General features: G+C 36.2%; 1 protein-coding gene across 1 annotated transcript in view; it reads right to left on the bottom strand.

The window, feature by feature from the left end:
* Positions 1-23030, bottom strand: part of LOC117330910 (filamin-A-like) — a 134307-nt gene that overhangs the window by 22183 nt on the left and 89094 nt on the right. Inside the window, 3 exon segments of the mRNA XM_033889466.1 lie at positions 813-953; positions 1978-2110; positions 3751-3795. Of these exon segments, the coding sequence (XP_033745357.1) occupies positions 813-953; positions 1978-2110; positions 3751-3795 (319 nt within the window).

Below are 23030 nucleotides of genomic sequence, written 5' to 3'. Positions count from 1 at the left end.
CCGTCAAATCCAATCAAGTTGCGATTAGCTGATTGCGAGAACCAATGTTACATCATACAGCCTCTTGATAAACTGTAACCGTTTTATCCTACAACACCAAGTGCCAGCAGAGGCGTCTCGCAGACCGAAAAATGTTTTAGAAATGGAGAAAAAGTCCGACCGAATCATCCTTGAGCTAATTTTCAACAGATATATCTTGTTTTGTAAACATCACTCAATTAGCAGACAGCTGCAAATGATTTTTGTGTTTGTAAACACGGAAATAGTGTGTAAGGATTTAAACATGGAAGGAATTTGTACGAAAACAAAAAAGTTAAAGCACAGAGAATCTGTCAGTAATAAATTACAGCAATCCATTTTCTTTCCAACAACCCATTAGGTAGTTTATTACATGGATTTCTAAAGTAGTATTATTGACAGAACAAGTTACATAGTCCATTTCCATAAATGACCAGAAATTCCCACAATGCTTTTCTACCATGTGACTTCTCTTATCCAATCAAATATACTTATTATCTACAACTTGACTTCCAGCAAATATTTGCTTTTTCCTTGAGTAAAGTTACAAATGATAGACTGGAATCATTGCTGATCTAGTCAATGTTGAGAAACCACCAAATTTTAATCATGTGACCCCTCCTTATCCAATGAAAATCATTTAAATCCCATCAATATCAAGAAACAACCAGTTAAGGTAATGTGACCACTCCTTATCCAATGAAAATCGTTCTGATTCAATTGATCCAATCGTTGCTGAGAAACAATAATATGTTATCATGTGACATTCCCTGGTCCAATGAAATGAGTCTTACCTTCAATGGGTACACTGTTGTAGTTGAGATGGAGCTCATGGAGTCCAGTGTCGGTGGGCTGGTATTTAACTGTGACAGTGCCATCCTTGTTGTCCTCGATCTTTGGGTAGGCCTTTTCTCCGGATGGCATTATAACATAGGCTGTAAAGGAAGATCACGATATATATTCATTCTGAAAAGACCGGTTGTGTTCTGTTGGCTTGAGTTAGTTACAGGTTTAATTTACCCCCTATGTGGCTGCCTATTGCTAGGTTATGTTAACCTGCTTTTGCTAACTTACATGACTCTCGCTATTGCTTGGTTTTTCATGCGACTCCAGCTATTGCTTGGTTTTTTTATGTGACTCCCGCTATTGTTAGGTTCCTTATGCGACTTCCGCTATTACTAGGTTCCTTATGCGACTTCCGCTATTGCTAGGTTCCTTATGCGACTCTCGCTATTGTAAGTTTCCTTATGCGACTCCCGCTATTGTTAGGTTCCTTATGCGACTCCAGCTATTGTTAGGTTCCTTATGCGACTCCCGCTATTGTTAGGTTCCTTATGCGACTCCCGCTATTGTTAGGTTCCTTATGCGACTTCCGCTATTGCTAGGTTCCTTATGCGACTCCCGCTATTGTTAGGTTCCTTATGCGACTTCCGTTATTGCTAGGTTCCTTATGCGACTCCCGCTATTGCTAGGTTCCTTATGCGACTCCCGCTATTGCTAGGTTACATGACCCCTGCTATTGCTAGGTTTCCTCTCACTAACTACAAGTAGTGGTCTGTTGGCTTTAGTTAGTTACACTGGTTTATAGCCAAACTGACTCTGTCTTTTGCTAGGTTTCAAAAATCTAAACAATATAATGATGTCTAAGCCTACAAACTTATAAAGGGATCAGTTGAAAAAAAGGAGTTTATGCCAGATGGATTGATACCGAACAGACGGAAAGATGCTCCTGTTAAATTTTGGCAGGAACAACACATTATCAATGGCATTCTTGGACATCAAGACTTTATGAGGGCTTTTTGGGGCCGTTAATGGGCCCCATTCCAAATTGAAATTATTTCATATTTAAGTCAAATTCCCAAAATTTGGAGTTTATTCATAAAAAAAAAATCTTTCCCAATTCTCCGATTTTCTTCCCAAAATGAGACAAAAGGCTACACTGCTACACTGTAAACTCACCTGATACAAAATTGAAGATCGGTCCTATAGGGATACGGAAATCAACGGGCTGGAAGAGACCCTGGACAGGAACTGATGCCTGAACGTTATCTACGGTGTCCGCACTCAGTAGCTGTTCTTCTACCGCACCAACCTGTCAACAAACATCATATGATGTAACCATAGCAACAAAAACAACATTATGTAGCCATGGCAACATAAACTAAGTCTTGTACTTAAAGCAAATTATGTCACCGTAGCAATTAACAGACAGTTGAAACAGTTTCTGTCAGTCTGAACTGCACACCCGAACAAAAAAAATGTTACTAAAGCAATGACGATTACCATAGCAATGTGTACTGCAAGTTACTGACCATTTATTCAGTTAAAAGCTATTATAGTAGTTACCATGGCAACACATAAAAATCTCCATTTTTAATGTGTTGACCATAGCAACTTAATTGCCACAGGAACAACTTGATATATAGAGAAAGTGTTTACCTTCACAAACTATTGAAATTAAGACTTTCTTTATACATAGCTACACCAAATTTACCTGAAATCTTGACCCTAAATTCAGTTTTCATTTCACACTATTTAAAATCAACTTAATTTCAAATAAGAATCAACAGATAATACATCCAATCACAATAAAAGGATTATGGGCATTAATTATTAATTTCCAATGTTAGTAGATTTACACAATGCAAAACATGCTTAATTTTGTTCATACTAGCAGTCATTGTTACCGTGTCTACAGCCTCCTTTTCATGTGACCTTGAATTTGTCTGACTAAAAACCTGCTTAGCAGACAGGCTGTCATGTATTCTAATCAAATTTCATGCAAATTGACATTTTGCATTGCAAAAAAAAAAAAAAAAAGTTTAAATATTGAAATAAGATAGTACATGTTTCTATGTTAGAGTTCATTTTATTACAAGTTGAAGTATCAATATCATAAAATTTTGTATTTAATATATCTCTGAGCCATAAATCATGCAGGCAAGTTATTTACTACTGCAGAGCCAGACTCTAAATACCACAATGTCAAATTATCACTAATAAATATTGCTTTTGTTATTCAATTATTACAAGCCTACGATATCAGCAAATATGATTGGTTAATTGTCCATACCACAGCTTGTTACAAGCTTATGTTCTCAGTCTTGTACTAGGACATCAGAACAATGACCTTGACCTTGAATCAATGACTTTGACCTTGGTAGAATGACCTTGACCTTTACAGTCAAAACATCCTTCAGGATTAAATGCTGAAATACGTTGCGAGCCTAAGCATTATCAGCTTGCACTGTCAATTAGACAACTAAAACTAATAGCTTATATTATCATGAAATTAGAGAAATAAAGTTTAGCTGACTATTTTCCTAAAATCAGACACAAGTCTAGAAATCTACTGCAGTTAAAAGCAATATACATACTTGAACATTCAATGAATTAACTTACATCCATCAATATACTCTATATAGCTATGCTGTATCCTGAGCTCATGATTCCATGCTATTCTATAAGTCACCATGGCATCAGCTGTGAATCTTGACAGTTTTATACATGCAAGTCTTTCTCTTTCATAATCTCTACTAAGCAAGCAAATCTCACTTTTAAAATTAGTAAATTTCTTTAAAGTGTAGTCTACCAAATAAGAGACCTCATTTCTTTTCAAATTCATAATTTGACCAATCAAAAACTTGGTAACTCTCATAGACATTACAGAGAAGACTTACAAGTATGTAACAGACGATATGATTGGTAGAGAGCTGTGCCAGCTTGTCTTACCTGCTGCTGTTGGAGATATTCTTCATAGTCCTGTGGTTCTACAGCCTAGAGGTAAAACACGCAAACAGATCCCCGTAAGTTTACAGAGACATGCAGTACATGCAGGTGTGGTTTAATGCTGAATTACCTCAAAACAATGCTCTGCCGACGCCATTTTCAGTTTTCAAACACAAATTGATATACCTCGTCAAATATCTTAAAGCAATTTTTTTTTAATTTTTTTTTTTTTTTTAAATCCTTAAGATTATAATTGATGCACTATATACAATTTCGAAAATTGCTAAAGAGTTTTTTCCACTCTTATCATAAAAAAAATCTTTCAAAAATCCAATTTCTTTAATTTCTTTCTCTTATTCACATTTCCTTTACTTGGATTTTTAAGATTATTTTTTCATTATTTTTTTTTCTCTTCGTGGAAGTGGATAACATTGAATACTTTGTTCTGAGATAGGTTCAGCATATGTAAGCGAAACATCTTAGACACACACATTTTCCAACAAAATTAACTTAACACATTTTTAAACTAATGTGTCCAAAATTAATTGCAAAACGGCTGATCGTAATCATGTCTTCTTAAAAGATGATTTTTTTTTTCTTCAAAATTACGATTAATATAAGTTGGATTACCCAAATTTCGAATAGGGAAAATAAACGTTTTCAAACTTTATATACATAAGTCATTCAACAGGAATTGGGAGGCATGCACACTTCAAAAAATTGTGACCAAATGAAAACAAAATAAAAGACACAAAAATTGGAGAAAATAAAACTGCTGAAAAAATATCAAATACTCAGGAAATAACTTATAAGAAATTGAAGACACTACACAAAACTATTCTACACAAAATTTAAACCACCAACAAGCAAAAATTCAGATACATGTCAATTATAATTCTTCATATAATCAACTTTGTTTTCATCCATGACTGTGCGATGATAACCCCAGAAGCGACCAAACTTTACTAATAACACACCATTTCGAGCATAAATTAATTCACTACTACTCCTGCAAAGACAATGCCCAGCTCAGGCAACCATCACTGTGACAATAGGAATCATACGACCATAAAAATGACAATGACCTCAGGAAATGACCTTGTCCTAAATATAACATTTATTTCACAAATCATCATGACTCCAGGAAGAACCCTCCAGATGACCTTGACACTTTAAGATGTGGCCATGACATTAATTGACCAACTTACCTAATACAAATGTCAGCTATGTCTCTTTAAAAAATGAAATATAAAACTAATTTATGAAAATTTCATTTTTCTCCACATAAGCCAGAAACAATATGACTGATATGTAAACAACATGTGTGAACTGTCAAAAACAAACAAGTTTACAACATGTCTCATAAAGAATAAAGATATTCATTAAAATATCTAAATCAGTGTCTGTCATTACACAATCTAGGTCACCAGATGAAGCCTAAGCACGAAGCTGATAATCACAAAGTACTTGATGACCTCTACCCAGTCAGCCATCATTATTCAATTTCCACTGCTTCAATATCAAATCCTGTTCCAAGATAATCACCAGTCTTTCAGAAAACTGTTCAAGAACGCATTTTGTTGATGTCAATAAGTTTTTCTTGGTCACAACAAGGCAACGTTCGAATACCAATGAAAACTGCCATCTCATGTGCACATGACTTGGAATTGTGCCGGAAACTGTATATAGCCATTGCTAAAATTAGCATTGGTGTTTATTTTTGCTTCTGTATAAAAAATGCACCATGTAAAAGCATGAATATTTCAACTAAAATAGCAGAATTTAGCTTAAGGAATTCTCTGTTGGAACTCTGCCTTCAAATTCCTCACTTATTTCACTCTCTTTGTCCTGAATTCAGCATTTTTAATCTTTGAAATAGAAGTTTGTTTTTATTTGGCTGTTAGCCTCCTGCCAACATTCTACATTTAAACTCACAAATGTCCTAATGTAATTGTGTTGTAGACACGTTTAATTTGAATTTTTGTAGAAGGAAAATTTTGCAAAGAAATCAAATAAAAACAAAAAATTCAGATGCAACCGAAAACACGTTCTGGTTCACAACATATAAAACTAGAATTAAACCCAAAAGATACATCTAACTTGGAATTAAACTTTAATGAAAGTTAAAAAAAGCATAAAATTTAAGTCCCAGACATCCTTATTCCGTCCATGAATCATATCAAAAATTTATGACACATGATAACAAGACAGTTTCTAGGTTTATTTACGAATTTCTTCTGGCTAGACATTTTTTAATTCTCTGTAAATGGATGTAAATAAATTTAGATGTTAGATAATAAATTAAGTCCACAATGGGAATCATATCTGGGAAATAAATTTTGTGAGTTATGTTACCAACAACATTGTGAATTCAATTATACCACAAGCTGCAAGGATCGACTTCTGTTTTATGTTTCCGGTGATCATTCAACACTCTATTAATACCATTTGTCTTTTTCTGATGAAAAACAGCCCACAGTTGATAAACAAACCTTCACAACTAGTTTGATAAAATTCCACAACACCTGTACAGTTACTTCCAACCAGGGCTTTTAAAACCAGAGAAGAAATAGCCATAACACCTGCTCTCATAACAGGGTGAAAAAATAGACAATGCACCTGTTGCCGATGGTATCATATGGCTTGTAGCAATCCAGCCTTGTGTCTTACCAATTAACTATATTTTTTTAGTAATACTGTATATTCTGTTGTTAAATTATCAAAATTCTACCCAAATTTTTTTGTTTGGTAGGGATTTGTGGGGGCTGAGAATAAACGAATGTACCATAATTATCTTGCAATACGCTCACACACAGCTATTGCAGTTTAGTAAAATGCTGACAAGCCTTACCTTTTCCTTTGAATCAAAGTTAATTTACCGATTTTACCTGCAAATAAGCACCTGCCCACAAATAGCCCCCTTTGCCAATTTTTGCGGAATCAATTTTGAAATAGTTAACTAAAAGTTGTTCACAATTAATCCCTCAACAAAGTTTAATATTTAGACTTTTACACTATGGGACGGGGCTTATTTCAGGATGAATACAGTACTGGGTACTTCCTATTTGGCTTACTACATAACAATATGGTGTACTGAAGTTTCCATTAATTACTTGTCTTGCTATTATTGAAATAAAACTTTGCTGCAGAATTCCAACATGTTAATGGTATATAATAAACAACAAAATCGCAAATTTCAAAATTTCTTAAATCTAAATGAGTGAAATGACTTTAAGATCGAGGAACTTTGGTTTGTTTTTAGCAACTAAAGGCAACAGGAAGATTCAAAGTTGACTTCAAAAACGAATAAACTTCATGAAATTTTCTTTCAAATTTATCCCACATTGCACATATTACGTAGAAACAGTACTGAACTTTTTTTTTTCAATCTCGATTTGAATCTCCTTTCGGCTTGCCATCTGTCTGTACCCTATCTGAATTACACCACAGATTTTACGTGTACTTGTTGAAAGCCTGTTAAACACCCTGGTATGTTATCTAACAGCCCCAAGTTTTGGCCACACTTCACAAAATCGTTCTAAATTTAAGAAAATCGGCTGCACCACTATCAGAAGCCGACAGACAAATGTGTTAAATTTATCCAAAACTTTCAAATACTTGAGGATATTTGACATAAAAAAGAGAAGAGTGAAGATTCATGAAACACTGATTTCATCAATTTGTCAAATCAACATACAAATATGTGGGAGGCTGGCACCCATAAAGTACATTTGGTACTTAATGTACAAATCCAGAAAAAAATGTTACATGGTTCTCAGTGATTCCGATAAGCTAATTCTGTAAACAGCATCCCGAATACATTACCCGCCATAACTGTGTCGATCTTACTAATACACACAGTAACCATGGAATCGGAGGCAGTTCCTGAGGTTAAGGAAAATGGCACCCCACTCATGCCCAGCAAGTTGTTCAATTTAGACATCTAACTTAATCCTACCATTACGTTTTCAAATTTCTGGACAAAAGTGCAAATGATTAAGATTACAAAATAAGAACACTGCTACTGCCACTAAAACAGATGATGATTCAATTTTAATTTCAAAGTTTTATCAAAAATCTTCCATGATATAGCCGAACTTCTATAAATGTTCTTTTGGTCATGCAGCTTTGGCCTGAATTGTACATATATGATATAACAATGGATATATCTATTGTTCTTCAGTAATAATGCCTTAAAGACTATCATTTCATTGTCCTGCGATAAGCCCACCCTTTATTCGAGTCAAAGATTTTCTATTGTCCCCTAATTTTGACAAAATCGGTAATCGTACATCAGGATCGAAATGGACACAAAACTTTTCACAACAAATTCCCTCTATGAAACTTACTGCAGCCTCATCAAAACCATTAAGTGAGAACAAACTTATTTATTTATTTAACCCTGAGTTTTAGGTCTGCTATTTATATACCAATCTACCACTCTCCAGCTGACAACATAGAAGGAACTGATTTGATATCCTGTATAAATATATATATAATATTACATGAGGCCTACAGGTGGAATAAGGTTCCCTACTGGTTTTTATACACACCTGACCAGGAGAGACTGACCCCAGGGTGTGAGTGTGGTGCCCCCTCCCTCTCTGTTTACACTGGAGTTTGTTTTGGTAGTGTATAGGGGATCAGGCTGGGTGGTATTTAACTACATACAAATGTTTATGTTATTAAATAAATTGGTCTGGGGAGAAGTGTACTTTGCTCCAGGCTACATTACACCCCACTTAGCATTACCAGGAGTCTGTTGGTCCTAACTGGGAGAATTTAGGGGCTTGTTAATCCAACCCATCAGCTGTCAGGCTCAATGATTTGGTGGGGAAATGGCCTGGGGAGGATTTAGAAGAAAGAAATATTAGAAGTGGTTTCGGATCCATAAACCTATCCATCCTTGCCATAACTCCTGCTCCTATTAAAATTCTGATAGAAAGATGAAAGAGATTTTTATTTAGAATGAATCCCCTCCTCATGCCTATTTAAAGACTGCCTACAACTGTGCTCAACACGACTGTTGTACATTAAATTTTCTCCGACACCTTCATACACAATTTTTATTTTGTTTTCACTAACACTTAGATTACTGCAGAATTAAGTGACCAACTGCCCCTGCATGCTTTCAAAAGATTACTGCACAATTAAGAACTATCTGTACCTACTTTGCATCCAGAAAACAACCCATTAAATATAAGTCCTAAATGTATATGTCTGCCATGCTGTATTAGGTTGAAACCTTATTGAATCATACTTTAAAATATTATCACGTTTGTGTTTATCTTTCCTGAGAAACGAAACTATAATTCTCAACATTGACGAAAAAGACATAAAAGTCCAAAATAATAAAATCCAGACTTAAAATATCTTCTGAGAGACAAAAGTAGACTCCTTATCTTAAAATGTCACTGGAAACTGGTAAAACTTCTAACCTGAACTTTGACAGAGAAGTAACACATTTGTGTTGCTTTCTCTCTGTAGGAGGACATTACCATGCATGCATGCTTTAATCATATTCAAATTGAAAATGTAAAGAAAAGATTTATCCCAGCGGGACATTGCAGCCGTGAACTGAATTGGATAGACAGACTTACTAGGAAGAAGATATATAAAATCTGCCGACACTAATAGATGACATATTGAGGCTGATCATGACTTAACTCCCCTGATAAAATATCCAATGGGGATTGGCATTTTATCAATATAGCAGGTTAGTCCGTAAAATCATTTGGACCCTATATTCAACTTACTCATTCCCACTGGCAGAAAAGATTTTCATATTTGAAGATAAAATTTCAAGTCTCCATCGGCTGAGCCCATTAGTCTGTGCTGCAGACATACATACACACACGCCAAAAATCATTCACTTGAGAAAGAACACTATTTATAAGAACCTGCATATCATATTAACTTAGCTTTCATTACAATTATCTGTAAAAGCAATCTAGAAGCCCTTCTTGGTTGTTTTTGCTTAACATGCTCTCACTGAAACTGCATGTGTATGATGAAGTGCAGGCTGAAATTTGCTCACGGAAAAAATCTAGGTTATAAATTTTTGATTAATACAAAAAATCAGCAACAGTATCAGCACCAAAAAAATTGTCTCAGAAGTTTGACATTTAAGCCTGGTAAAATAATGTCCCTCCTATGATGAATATAGGACCAAATAATAAATTCTCCCTGGTAGACAAAAAAATCTCCATTGACCTAGAAAATATCCTTGTGACCGAAAAACACCTAAAACTTCAACAACAACAAAAAAATGTATTAAATTTACATTTTGAAGATGAAAAAAAAAGAGAATCAAAGTCAAACAATTTTGATAAAAAAGGCTAAAACCATAATATATACAATAATAAAAACTGGAGAGCACATCTGCCAACCTGGGATATGATGTTATGCAGTAGGGAGTCTGCTGTGATGGATTGTATTGATAGGAAGCACCCCCAACCTCTCCCACTCTAGAGCATGTTTCCTTCTGTCTACAGGATAAAACAAGGGAGGCCTAGCATACACTAGTCCCTCATACAGATCTCACAGATAACCAACTTTCTGAGGATAAGTTCTGTCAGCTTCAACTAACACAAATTCAAATAGGTTTCAATCAAACAATTTAACACTAAAATCAAATAATTCATTTGTTGGTTTTTTGGGGTTTTTTTTCTCTATAATTTTTGAAAATATATTTTAAGATTTTATGACAGAAATTCAAATGATTGAGCTTTCTGAGAGGGGAAACTTTGCCAGATAAAAACACTTTAAATAAAAGAAAATTTAAACTCAATACTTGCTTCAAATTGCAGCTATATACATCAAATAATAAAAACATTCCAGCTTATTTACTCCGTTCCTTCATCAACTGATTTTAAGATTCATAGCTTTTACAATCCAAGAGATCGTCTTCAAGATATGACCAATCCACCAGAAACATAAGAAGATGGATGCGAGATGTAATATTTATCTGTATAATTGTGAACAGTTTTCCTACTGATACCTACAGAAATGACGGTGATGTACTGTACATCTCAGGAAGTGCCAAAAAAAACCTACATTAGCCAGATTTGTCTAAATCACTCTGCCGAACATGTGTGGCATTTGAAATATAAACGAACCTTTTCCAAAGTTTGTACACTGGTGAAGTCTCAGTTCTCCTAGAATAAACCATGGCTTACATACACTGTATATCCTTAAGTATGTACACACTAAGATCCCAGAATCTCCTCGAAAAACTCAAACATTTACATACAATATGCATCCCAAAGTTTGTTCATCTTCAGTGAAACTCATTCCCTGAAATTATCCATACTTGACACATCTCTTGTTCCAACCTGTTAAGAGTTTTAATCAAGAAAAAATCTGCCATCTTGTAAGGTCGCTCAAAGTCAAGTAATTCAATGCATTGACTTAAACAATGGATTTGTATTCTATATCGAGTGTAAGCACATCATTAAGTTTGTATATATATCACAAGAAGGGCCTACTTAAATCTCAAACACACATTCTGATCTATGTAAAGACATTACAAGATTTCTTAGTCTTTGAGAAGAAATTTTAAAACAAAGAAGTTGACATCCCATACTTCTGGAAGATTCACATTTCTGTCAGTCATAAAAATCTGATTCACATTTCTCAGTCAGCCAAAAGCCTAAGGGATTCACATTTCTCCATCAGCTTCACATTTCTCTGTCAATCACTATTTTGAATTATTAATATTTCACTGTCAAATAAAATGAGGGTATTCAAGATTTCACCAACTAACCTTGACCTAGTTGCACAATGACCTTGACCTATGACCTTGACATACATTTTGTTGAATTAACAATACATATTTCTTATCCAAGACCTCTCAGAACACTAAAGCCATATTTCAGAGAAGAATATCAAACATCTGCCAATATCATGCACAATGTCATACAATTATTGACCAAAAGTCAGGGAGATAGTAAATTGTTTGAACCCAAGGAATTAAATTTCCCTTAAAATAGTATGCAAATGATTTACATCAACATTTTACTAGCTTAAGATAATCCTCATTTTGAAAATAGCAAATTGTTTAAAGAAATTCTTATCAACACGTGTTTAAGTTGTTTTTTGAGATAATTGAAAATTATATTAGAAGTCGGCTATCTGTTGTCTTCTATGACCATAATACATATTTTGTATTGGAACTACACTGGCTTTTTAATCTTGTGTATCTTATCGAAGAAAGGTGGTTTGAAGCATTTTCAACAAAGTGACTTTTTTTTATATTACCATCTGCATGAATTACGCAAGTGCTGATACAACCTAACAGGATGGGGCGAGGGGTTTAGGTATTAGGGCTATGTAGCTCATCTTTATGACATCTATGAATCTAATGCTTATCATCGGAGCCTGGTTCCCTAGGATAGCCTTACACATACTTACACCCATATTGCAGTGTATTATCAGTGTGAATATGTCTTATCATCACACTGAAACTTTTCTTGAAATGAGGCAGCTAAGATGAAAACCAAAGTTGTGTTAGATTTGTAGGGAGTAAGAAATAATTCACTTGCAGGTCGTATAGACAGTGATTCATTGTAAAGGAATACGAAAATCGGTGCGAGTCATGGCGTTTCAAGTTTTATTAGTCATTTTGGTAAAACCTAAAAGTTTATTTCCGGGAGATAACTACCATTCCATCCATGAAAAAACATAATGATGCATTTAGGAAATATGTATGAACAGTTTAACTCCAGACAGAGATCTACATTGAAAACAATCTTTCTAAATTGTCCCTATGGATTTGCCGGCAGATCTGGAATCATGTCAGAATTCTGACTTACATCATGGATAGGAAATGCCTTTCAACCCTTTATCTATCAACGTGAAAATTATAAAAGAGATCTTTTGTTATGACCTGAAAACAATTTCTGTATTTGTCCAGTTCACGGTCACAGCGTTCTCTGCACTGAGAAATAAATAAATGTTATCAGAATTTAAATGAAAATCATTTATCTTAGAATTAAAGGGGAAAAAATGTGCAATTCTCTGAATTTTAACCAATGATAATTATACTCTCAAAGAGTCCTATCTTAATTTCTCTTCTGCAAGATAGTAATAGTAAAATTGATGGCTCCTGCCCCCAGAGGCAAAGTGAAGGATGATAATCATTTAGCATGAACATGCACCAAATGACCACAAATGACCAGAGCCAAGCCAGACCGCCCAGACTGACCATTCTTACTGGCCATATGTCCAGAGAAAACGTCAGTAGTCAATGTAAAACATGTAAATTGTCCCTATCTTATCTCACCTGACTGAAACTACATTCTCCACAATCATTACTGTTAATCAGAGAGTCCAGTTTGAACTTATGACCCCTGGCCTGGTCAGTTTGACCATCCTGATGCTATTTTCCCAACCATTCTGCTACAAAGATAATATTTACAATTCTCCAGACAAGCCAACATAACTGGGTAACTGAAGCTCTTGAATGGTAGCATACAACTTCACATGATTTCAAGCATTTCACTGACCTAGATTACACTTAATGATGTTCCTCAATTTGACACATACAACTGTGCATATCAGAATGAGAATAAAAAAACACACATTATGCAGATGTATGTGATCTTAGCTGTAAACTCCCATCTAGAAAGATTTCTGCAAAGTGCAATTTAGATAAAGTTTGGTACACATGTTATAGAGATTCCCTACCCCCATATAAAGACATTAAGCCTAGCATACCAGTGTACTCCAGAAGTTCCCAGTTGGCTATGGTTCAATAAATGCCAAGCTCATTACAAAAACCTGCTACCTGTAACATAGCATGATTGATGATTCAGGTCACAATCTTGGCTAAGGGTTAGAGAATACATCAGCTCTATCATACCTATGATTTTCAGCACATAATATTTATGTTTTGTTAAGTAATGAACAATTTAGCTTCCCACTTTAAACCATGATTTAAGAACAATATATAATAAACTCTATTGTTTGGAAAACATAATTTTTTTCAATCCAGTTAATTATGTCCAGATATAATTATTGTCATTACTATAGACTTGTACCCTTCCACATCCCCACCCCTGATTTCAAGGTTTGAAATAAAAAAAAATCAGAAAAAAATCACTATCTTGAGAGTAATATCAATGATATAGAATGAGTTTTTTTATAAATTCCATGACAGTAATGCTAATTTGATTCTCTGGTAAAACCACAAAAATTGGAACCAAAATCGAACATTTACATGACATAAGTTGATCTATACTTAAATACTGAGGTGTTTTTGAAATGTCTAAAATCTACTGAGCAGCAGAAACAGAAAATCTGAGATCTCATTGGCCACACAAAGTGGTCAGAATGAGGCAGGACATTGCTCAAGGTTACAACCAGACAGAGTGAAGCCTGTAGACAAACACTAGTGAATGAAAACCTGTACACTGACCATTCCAACACAAAACTTCGTATCAGATTTCAAGAGATTGTAAGACAATTTTGATAGATAAGCATACAGACCACTGTTTCTGTGCTAGTTATCAATGAAAACATGGCTCCAGGACCTGTCCATGCTAATATGTCCTGACCTGTAGTACCAGACTCGCAATCAACCTACGTCATCTGTACTTGGACTGAGGGGTAGGGAACCACAACACCTACGTCATCAGGCCCTGGACAGGGGAGGGGGAGGGGGTCAGGGGGTCACTACACAATGGTCAAGGCCAAGTATGGCTACCTTACACTATCACTGAGGAAACCAAGGACAAGGTTATTTCAAGGTATGGTCCTGAATCAGGGACTCACTCAACAATCATCAGCCCAGAAAACCAGGGACATGACAAGGGAAATGATTCTAGACTCAGGAAACCAGGGACATGGCAAGGGAAATGATTCTAGACTCAGGAAACCAGGGACATGACAAGGGAAATGATTCTAGACTCAAGAAACCAGGGACATGACAAAGGAAATGATTCTAGACTCAGGAAACCAGGGACATGACAAGGGAAATGATTCTAGACTCAGGAAACCAGGGACATGACAAGGGAAATGATTCTAGACTCAGGAAACCAGGGACATGACAAGGGAAATGATTCTAGACTCAAGAAACCAGGGACATCACAAGGGAAATGATTCTAGACTCAGGAAATCAGGGACATCACAAGGGAAATGATTCTAGACACAGGAAACCAGGGACATGACAAGGGAAATTAGTCAAGACTCAGGAAAACTGGTACATGATCATTTACTCAAAAGAACCATGGACACAATTCCCAAGTATGCTTAACTTGAACAGTTACTGGCCCCGTAAAACAGGCACAAGGTGTCGTCAAGTTATGGTCAACAATATTTCCACCGACAGTTGAGAACTATGGATAGGATGTCGGAGAATCTTATACAATAATGTGGACTCGGGCCTATACCAGTCCTGGTCGAATGTTGAGGAAGTGGTGTTCTCAACAACCTCATCACTACCGAAGTCTGCATGTATAATAAAACATTAACTGCTGCCAAGTTACTGACAACAATGTTAATTGTCTTTATCACTATGCTGTCTCTATCGTACAGATCTTCCTTGAATGTCCATGAGCTGGAATCCGAAAATTCTCAAAAAACAAGGCAATAACCGTAAAGCTATGCATCGTAACGTAACAACCGTTTATCGCTAACACCCCAGACGTTCCGTTTGGGCATGACATGGTTTCTCCCAGTGCTTGAAACACTTCTTGTCTCATAAATGTTGCATTTCCACCAAAACAAAACCATCCTTCCTCATGACATCAGACAGACGAATGTGACTTTTAGTGCGTTGAGAATCCTACGATATCTAGTGTAGTGAGAGCAGACTTCTTTACAACTGCATTTGATTGACATCAGTGCAGCTACCAGACACAGGGTTTTGATCAAGGTCAAGGTCACTCCAACAGTTTTGATCAAGGTCAAGGTCACTGCTATAGCTCATAGCTGTTAATGTCACTCTAATGTACATGTCCTGATCAGCTTGTGAGTTATTACAGGACATGATTCAGCAATTAGTATAACTCAAAATTGGGTATGTTTGGAATGTCCGGTTATTGAGAAGTAATCCAACCATGGGCCCTATGACGTAGTGCTCTGTACTTTTAACCTAGAGAATGGAAGGCTGTATTACAAAGAAACCAATCATCTTCCCCTGTTTACATCAGCCCTAAACATAAAATCCAGCCACCATATCAGGGTTTAAACATGGTTTTTACTTCTTCAAAACTTGACCAATCAATCTACCAGAGCCAGGTGTGTTTACGATTCCCCATGATTGAAACTTGTCCCTAGTGACTGCTTCATCTTACTTATTTGATGGATAGACAGGTCAAGGTCATTGGCCTGATATCGAAAGATCACATCTGTTTTAAACTTTTCACCATATATCTAAAGCAGTAACTGATAGCAACAACAACTCTGATTAAAATGGAACAGCAATGACCTTGACCTTTGTAAACAAACAGGACAGACAAATCCATTACAGATAAAACATGTAGAAGAAATTGCCAGTTAACCTACTGATCCATACTGCCTAACTGTGTATCCCCATACACACTGCCTAACTGTGTACCCCCATACACACTGCCTAACTGTGTACCCCCATACACACTGCCTAACTGTGTACCCCCATACACACTGCCTAATTGTGTACCCCCAATACACTGACTGTGTACCCCCATACACACTGCCTAATTGTGTACCCCCAATACACTGACTGTGTACCCCCATACACACCGCCTAACTGTGTACCCCCATACACACTGCCTAACTGTGTACCCCCATACACACTGCCTAACTGTGTACCCCCATACACACCGCCTAACTGTGTACCCCCATACACACTGCCTAACTGTGTATCCCCATACACACTGCCTAACTGTGTACCCCCATACACACCGCCTAACTGTGTACCCCCATACACACTGCCTAATTGTGTACCCCCAATACACTGACTGTGTACTCCCATACACACTGCCTAACTGTGTAATCCCAATACATACTGCCTCACTGTTGTTGTAACCGCCCCCCCCCCCCCCCACCAATACACTGCCTAACTGTGCCCCCCCCCCCCCTCTACACTGCTTAGCCTAACTGTGTTTTCCCCCTACATACTGCCTAACTGTATACCCCCATACACACTGCCTAACTGTGTATCGATCTTATACACATTGCCTAACTGTGTACCCCATACTTCCTAAATTGCACAGCCTACTAATACCTCACTCTCACCAATATAAATCATGTTATTCTCATTTCATCAAAGATAAAATTTAATAAAACAAACATTTCATAGATGAGCTTCCCTTGAAAATAAGGAGACAGACAACACACGCTGGAAACATTACTTTTACATTCTATGAGCAATATGCATTTTATGGGGCCATAAAGCTATCAAATTCTCATTTACTGAACATACACAGCCATTTTAAATACTTCTGCACCGGCCATTTTCACATCTATACCATCAGGTTGCAATTAAAAGTTTTGAGATTTTCAAACTTGCACCATGCAATCAACCCTTACAGCTATTGGTACATCTTGCCTTAGATACAGGGGAAAAGGTTTCTTACCCAACTAATTGAAACCTTTTTCTCTTAATGGACAGGAGAGGCTTTGATCTTCCAGCCTTGAATGCTTTACTGTCTGACCATGTGTAGACAGGAGATAGTAATAATTTTCCCTTGTTAAGGCAGCATTCCTATCAACTGTAGGGACACCTAAATCTGACCTTGAGTGGGCTGTTTCCACCATCCATTTCAGTGGCATTACAGCCTTATATCTAGTCTTCTGAATAATGGCATTTTTCAAAACTTCCATAGAAGCAATTCTAATATACCCAGGGCTTCATAGTAGAAATAGTATTTTGAGGTAATTTTTTTCAAATCATTAAGGTTTCACGAACAGCTGATTTCAAATATTTTTAGACATAGGAATAATTTTCCCCTAGTATTAATCAACAAAAATTTGGTTAGAATGTGCAGATCTGACTGCTTTTCAATGAAAACAATTTATAATTCTTTCAACTGCTTCGACAGCCAAAAATACTGATCTTGTTACTACGATTACGTATTAAGGAAGTTTTACTGAACAAAACTTCCACTAAAAATGACACAAGATTTACTTACCTAAACTTCCGCAAAATTACCCAAGAGTATGTAGATTGCGTTAATAGAATCCCCACTCTGCTGATAATGTTATCTCCCAAAAGGAACCTTTAACGAAAATCTTGACTGAAAAACCAACCAACCGAAGCCCTCGGTACAGTACTGTCTTGGAGTACAGTCGGAGAAAACTCTTTTAACCAAACCTCCATACACCTCAACTGGAATTGAAACCACTACGAAAAACTATCCTGTTGGTCCGATAGCTCCATAATTGTTTAATATTCCACAGTTTTCCCTCCCTAAACACACAGGAACTTGATTGTGATCTAAAGCTCCAATATAACCTGAAATCATCAACCATAAAGCCAACCTTGGCTTGTGATTGACGATGCCTGTAAATGATGTATTCTGATGTCTGTAACGAGATTGTTAATTTTAACAGGTGAAATCTACATTACCCCTTAATATGCCTCTTGACAGTGCCACAGAAACACCTCCACTCAAGATCCAACCACAAGTTTTCATCTCATTACAAACTAGTTCTAAACATAATATTTCATAAGTTTGACATTACATACACTTTCATTAAAGACAAATTTTAAATTAAGCATTAAATAACATTTGTCCATAAACATCTAAACACAATTTTCAACTGAGACACTGAATCTGTAAAATATGCATTTGTAACAATGATAAGAATTTTTTTTAAATCTTTAAAATTGAAAAAGACATAAGTTCTTGAATAGGAACAAGGAAATCAAGATTGTTAAGAAATAGTAAATAAACATATATAGATTGTAAACACAAACACTACCTTACCGATTCTCACGGTTAAGACATCCAATACCAGTAACACTGTTATAAACTATTTCAAGCCCAGAAGTTCAGCAGTGTACCTGAGGGTAGTAACTTTACAATAATTGTACTTTGCACAGGAAATTTGGTTCCTCTGTGTTACCCAGTGAGAGAGAAGCTCTATCAGAGAGGTGTGCCATTGGGGCCTTCTGATTGGAGGAGTTTCTGTTTATCTCATAACTTCAAAATTGTTGTCCATTTTAGTCAGTAGGAATTTCTTATCAGGAGTGTAATCTATCCATAGGGCCTAGTGCTGATGCTCAGACGAAGGGGAGGTAACTAGTGGGGGAGGGGGGTACTCTGGAAGGGAGACAGCTTAATGGAGGGGGGAGGGGGGACAGGAAGGGGGGGGGGGGACAGGAGGGGGGAGCCCGTTTTAAAGAGACTGAGGAATAAGTACAGTGCAGCAGAAAGTGATGATTTAGGTGGGAGCAGCAATTATCTGGTATATAATATATCTACAGTGGGGATCTCTGTGCTGCTCCCTCTGGTTGTGTTATCAGTCTCCAGCACTAACTGGGGTGATGATTTCTGTGAGGAGGAGATACTTACGACTGTACACATCTACATACTACAGGAAGTAATATACAAATGATAGTTTTACTATTACTATTATATATCATTATCTATTACGGAAAATCTCACTGAAGGGACAAAGGGCACAAGTTTCAATTGTTACTTGAGTTTTCTGATGCTACTGTCACCATGGTTGTATAACAGAAAGATGAACAAACGGTTGAACACTGCTGTTGGCTGAAAACATCTCTCACCAGTAAATATAATCGTTTGTCATTACTCACAACAAACTTCGACTCCAGACATCTGTCATCAGCTAATACGAACATTCATCACCAAAACCATAAATTTCATCTTTTTGAGAAATTATCAGAACATAGCGGGAGTTAAAGACAAACTGTGAAGTTCCTACTAATGAGCCCAGTACAGTTATTACATTACATTCTTCCTAGGTCTGACCGACTTGTTTACTTTTCTGTAATTTGTGTGTTTTTGTAAAGGCTGGGTGGAACGGAGGTATGTAACCAATCTTGATCTCTGTGATGGCCGCTCATACAGTGATGCTACAGACAGCTACACACTGGTATAAGAAAGAGCAGAGCTGAGTTGTTTATCTGCTCCCCAATGTCTTATACAACTTACTGTTACATACTATAGGAGCTAGGTTTACAGTGGTTCTCTAAAGCCCATGAGATCTCGTGTTGATCAGAGATCTCGTGTTGATCGTATACATCTTATTGTGGCATCCCAGGTTGCAAAAGCTATTGGTCCGATCATATATAGGTTTAGTTACAATGGTGCTTTAAAAAACCCATGATATCTCCCATTGATGTAACTTAGATCTCACAGATTCTATGTAAAATGGAAACTTGGATCTGTGTTAAGAACATCTATAGCAAGAAAAGCATTTAGACCAAAACAGATCTTCATCTTTATGATTCGGCAAGATTGAAATAATTTGCAATGGACAAACCCTTAAAGATCCTATGAAGATCTCTGTAAGATAGACAGTATAATGGTTACAATATTTCTAAAAGATCATGCAAAGTTCACAGCCTTTCTAAAGGACTTCCCAAATCATGGTATCGCTGATAATAGTTTACATTCAGAAGTAATTAGATGAAGCCTTTGGAGATACCCTTAATTCTCACTACTATGAAAAAGCTATGATATATTTGCGGAGACTTTTTAAAAATCTCTCATTACTTCTTGGTGGGCCAATCAAGCTTGACTTTTTACAGACCCCGAGATGCCGAGCTTTACATCTTTAAAAACATTAATCACATCCATGTGCACTTTCTCCGATTAACCTATTTAAAGACGAATATTTGTTTATTTCTGAAAAAATTTTCTACGTGATAGATTGTATAGCACACTTGATATTCCCGAGTTCATAGCTTACAGCATCCTGTCTCGTTTTTTTGGAGGATGCGGTATTCAAGAATTTACTCGGGATAAACTGCATCAGCTGTCATAATGTTTTCTACTATATAAAATCTACCATCAGGATAAGTGAAAATATTTCCTTTGAAGATAAAATATTCATCCCTTACATTACCCCTTAATATTAAGAGCTTAATATGCAAATAAGATGAATAGGCAAATGAGATTGAATATGTAAATGAGGATAATTTATGTAAATGAGGTTTCAGTTGACTTGAACTCATAATCTATAAAATCATTTATAGATAAATAATATTAAAATTATCTAAAATGTTGGGACCTATATCGGATCAGTTATGCGAGTCTAAGGTGTGTTAGTCGCGATGTCAGAAAATTGACCGCCATTTGTTGTCCATTCTCTGCGAGTAACATTCTGTTTCATTTTCTATAGATAACAGTATCAGGGCATGTTTTGTGCTTAATCAAATCAGCCAATACAGACAGATGCTGTTTAATTCAAGAGCGATTTTCCGCGTTTGATCTACAAGGCACAGACAAAGTAAACGCCATCTTGAGGGGATCTCTTCTAACAAAACTGTTCATTTATAGACAAGCTTCTGATGCCTATTTACAAAGTTAGCCATTTGTTTGTAATCGGCGATGAAGCAATTAGATTATGTTTATGGTCTGTTCATAGTTTCAACATTACGAAATCTTGCAATAAGACTATTGGGTTCCTTTTGTTCATTTTCAAACAAAAAATTCAATGATTAAGAAGAAAAAATGCACGCCAACGCAACATCTTCGCTTTTTAGAGGTTACAATATTTCCTTGTGACATAGAACAGAATCAAATCTAGTCTGTTTATTACAAAGGCGAAGAGATTTTGGTTAATGATACGAAAATAAGTCTAGAAATTACATGCTAAACCCAACATTAATATGCAAGTTCCATACAAAATCTGATAAGATGAATTCTCCTGAATCCTTCCTATTTGGAAACTTGAGAATCTGGGATAAATTACCCCTGGAATTTGTTAATCATGTATGTTATCAAACTTACGTAATTATTTGGAGTACAAAAACAATTCTGCAAGTAAGAAATGATATTCCTTCAAGATACCGCTTCTAATCTTCCGTAATGTACATGTGTAACAATTTCCTTCCGACACAACTTTTCCCCTCGTCATTTTGAGTTTTAGCATTTAGAAATCAGCTTGAGAAGGCTCAAAATGTAATTTCTATACACAAGGTTATCATAAAACTGCTGTAAAATTTAGAAGAGCGAAGAATTGCAGTTGAGTGAAATGGATGTTTCAGATAATATGTAATACGGGGCCCTGGTCCCTATGTTGATTTAAGGCTCTTAATCTACCTGTGCGTCCTAAATCTACCTGCAGGCTTCTAATTCAACTGTAGCGGCTCACTTAATTTCCTATCAGTATGTTGATGTTTTGAGGTTTTTAAAGAAAGTAATCCTGCCTCGTGTCTGCTTTGAACTAGAACTTATTTTATGGGGCTTTGAATCTGGTACCAACAACTTTCGCTGTGTGGGATACGAGTTGGGGGTGGGAGGAGGTGAAATAAGGGGCATCAAAATGCTGTTAAATCTATAATACATCTCGAGTGAAATATTTCACAGCCTTTCATCGTTAAATCTGGTTGTATGTCCTCATTATTACAGTATATTATTACTAGATATGATACCGGCCTTGACATCGTTGTATTGATAGTATATGCCTTTTATCCCACAATCTGATAATAAGCAACAATGGCTATACAGGGTTCATACGGATTATAACAAACCAAATTCAAGGCCTTTTCAAGGCTTTTTCAATGTCTTAATTAAATATTCAAGGCCCATTTTACCCGTCATCTAAGTCATCTTGAGAGGGAACAAGAGAACAAAAAGGAAACTTATAACTATCCACTTGATAAAAATACAACTTGACATGGTAATTATTCTTATAAACATTTATTAAAACAGTAACGTTTTTGGGGAAGGTGTCATAGACAAAGTTGAATCCAAATGATTATTGGCCAGGGTTTCACTTATCCTAATGAAATCTTAATATTCAAGGATTTTTCAAGGCTGTAAACCTATTTTCAAGGCTTTTCAAGGCCCACAATGAAATTCAAGGCTTTTCAAGGCCCAAAGTGAAATTCAAGGCCCAAAGTGAAATTCAAGGCTTTTCAAGGCCCAAAGTGAAATTCAAGGCTTTTCAAGGCCCAAAGTGAAATTCAAGGCTTTTCAAGGCCCAAAGTGAAATTCAAGGCTTTCTCAAGGCCCGTGCTAACCCTGCTATACCATTGGGTTAAATATCATGATGCTGTTTTTTCTCTGCTGGAGGTGAAATACATTTCACTGTCTTTGATCCAATCATTTCCTGTTGTCAGGATAATAATTCTACGACCTCTTTATCACCTTGGTTACCAA

This window comes from Pecten maximus, chromosome 7, assembly GCF_902652985.1.
Source record: "Pecten maximus chromosome 7, xPecMax1.1, whole genome shotgun sequence".
Lineage (NCBI taxonomy): Eukaryota > Metazoa > Mollusca > Bivalvia > Pectinida > Pectinidae > Pecten > Pecten maximus.
This window is presented reverse-complemented; position numbering and strand designations above follow the sequence as displayed.